Here is a 1,629-nt window from a genome sequence, read left to right on the forward strand (position 1 = left end):
AAGAAGGACAGTTTTATGTGGACATAATGGTTTTGTTTTGAATATCACTTTCTTTAAATGTTTAACATTTCAGTTTCTTTCTTGGTTTCCCAGGCAGCTTTGGGCCAGATGAGTGCTGTTTAAACTTTGTCATCAAGAGGCTGCGTAAGAACAATGTGGTGAGCCACAAATACACAGACCGGCGTTGTAAAAATGAAGGTGTCATGTGAGTGTCTTATCTCCTCTTATTAAACTTTAGCCCTACAAATTCAGAATATGAATCTACTTTATTGACCATGTATGTTTAAATATACATAAATGTGACTCAGGTTTTAGTAGCTTTCAATATATTCATACACAGAATAAATACACAGGAAGATTCACGCACTTACTGTATAGTTATTATGAATAGATTTAGATGTAAACAACAAAAGGTAACACGTGTACAGTGTCTACATAAGTTTAAATGTTGATTTACATAGACGTAAAGTAAAGCCGCACTACTGAATCCATGAGCTCTCCACAGATAAACACTTTAGCACACACATTTACCATGAGTGAAGGTGGAGATTTAAAAAAGAAAAACACTATATGTCACAAAACCAATGACAGTGAAGACAGCATCAACAATCTTTGTCTCTGTTTTAGCTTCACAATGAAGAGCGGTAATGAAATCTGTGCCGACCCGTCTGTGAAGTGGGTGAAGAACCTCGTCAAGGCCAAACCACTCACTAACTGACCAAAGTATATTTCAACACCACACTTACGCATACACTCTCCAATGTAGAGAGGCCTGCTCGGCACCCTTCACTGTTCCAGGGGGCGACAGAATGTTGTAAGGCTGTAATAAAATATTGAAGCATTTTCTCTGTTACTTTGGTGTTTTAATCTCACAGTCAGAAATTAAAGTTTTTTTTTTTTATTATTATTATTATTATTATTATTATTATTATTATTATTATTATTATTATTATTATTATTACGTTGTTCTTTACGACGGAGCCCGGGAGTGAACATAGAGAGAGAATAAATAAATATGGAGCCCACAATTTACTAATTTGTGCGCACAACATAACATTTGTTACCTCAATGTAATTAAATCTTTCCCATGTTTAGATTCGTGTGCACAACATAGTAATTTGAGACCTCAAGTTTATTCAAGTTTGGAAAGATATTAACAGATTCAAACTTTCCTGATCAATAACTCATAAACATAAACATAAACAAAAGACGCATCTTTCATGACGTAGTAAGGTAGACAACAACCTACAACCTACAATACAAACCAGCCAGATGAGAGTCAAGTGTGCAGGAAGTCAACTCTGAAAAGAGCTTTAACAATATTATATAATAATAAGTGTAGTACTACCAAAATCACTTCACACATCAAGGCTATCCTGTTGTTTAAAAAGAGAAAAGGCATTTTATCCAATTTTGGGCAATTGTTATTTGGAAAAAATATGAATGACTTCACTATTATACAGTGTAGTGCCACCACATTTCTACACATTAACGGTGTCCTCTATGGGCTTTTATATTTAACTTTTTTATGAAGGAGACGTCTGGTTACTAAGGCGCATTAATTCCTCTTTTCCAACTTTCTTTTTAGCAAAAGTAGCGTCTCATGTTTTGTCCTTGATATACATTGCA

At 34.4% G+C, this 1,629-nt stretch overlaps 1 protein-coding gene across 1 annotated transcript in view; it reads left to right on the forward strand.

Moving 5' to 3' along the window:
- The window catches only part of LOC115003704 (C-C motif chemokine 4-like), a 3,262-nt gene extending 2,409 nt beyond the window's left edge, over nucleotides 1-853 (forward strand). The window contains exons 2-3 of the mRNA XM_029425604.1: nucleotides 94-205; nucleotides 628-853. Of these exons, the coding sequence (XP_029281464.1) occupies nucleotides 94-205; nucleotides 628-718 (203 nt within the window). The 3' untranslated portion in view covers nucleotides 719-853. The remainder of the gene's footprint in view (nucleotides 1-93; nucleotides 206-627) is intronic.
- Nucleotides 854-1,629: the final 776 nt, after the last annotated feature.

This window comes from Cottoperca gobio, chromosome 24, assembly GCF_900634415.1.
Source record: "Cottoperca gobio chromosome 24, fCotGob3.1, whole genome shotgun sequence".
NCBI classification, from domain to species: Eukaryota; Metazoa; Chordata; class Actinopteri; order Perciformes; family Bovichtidae; genus Cottoperca; species Cottoperca gobio.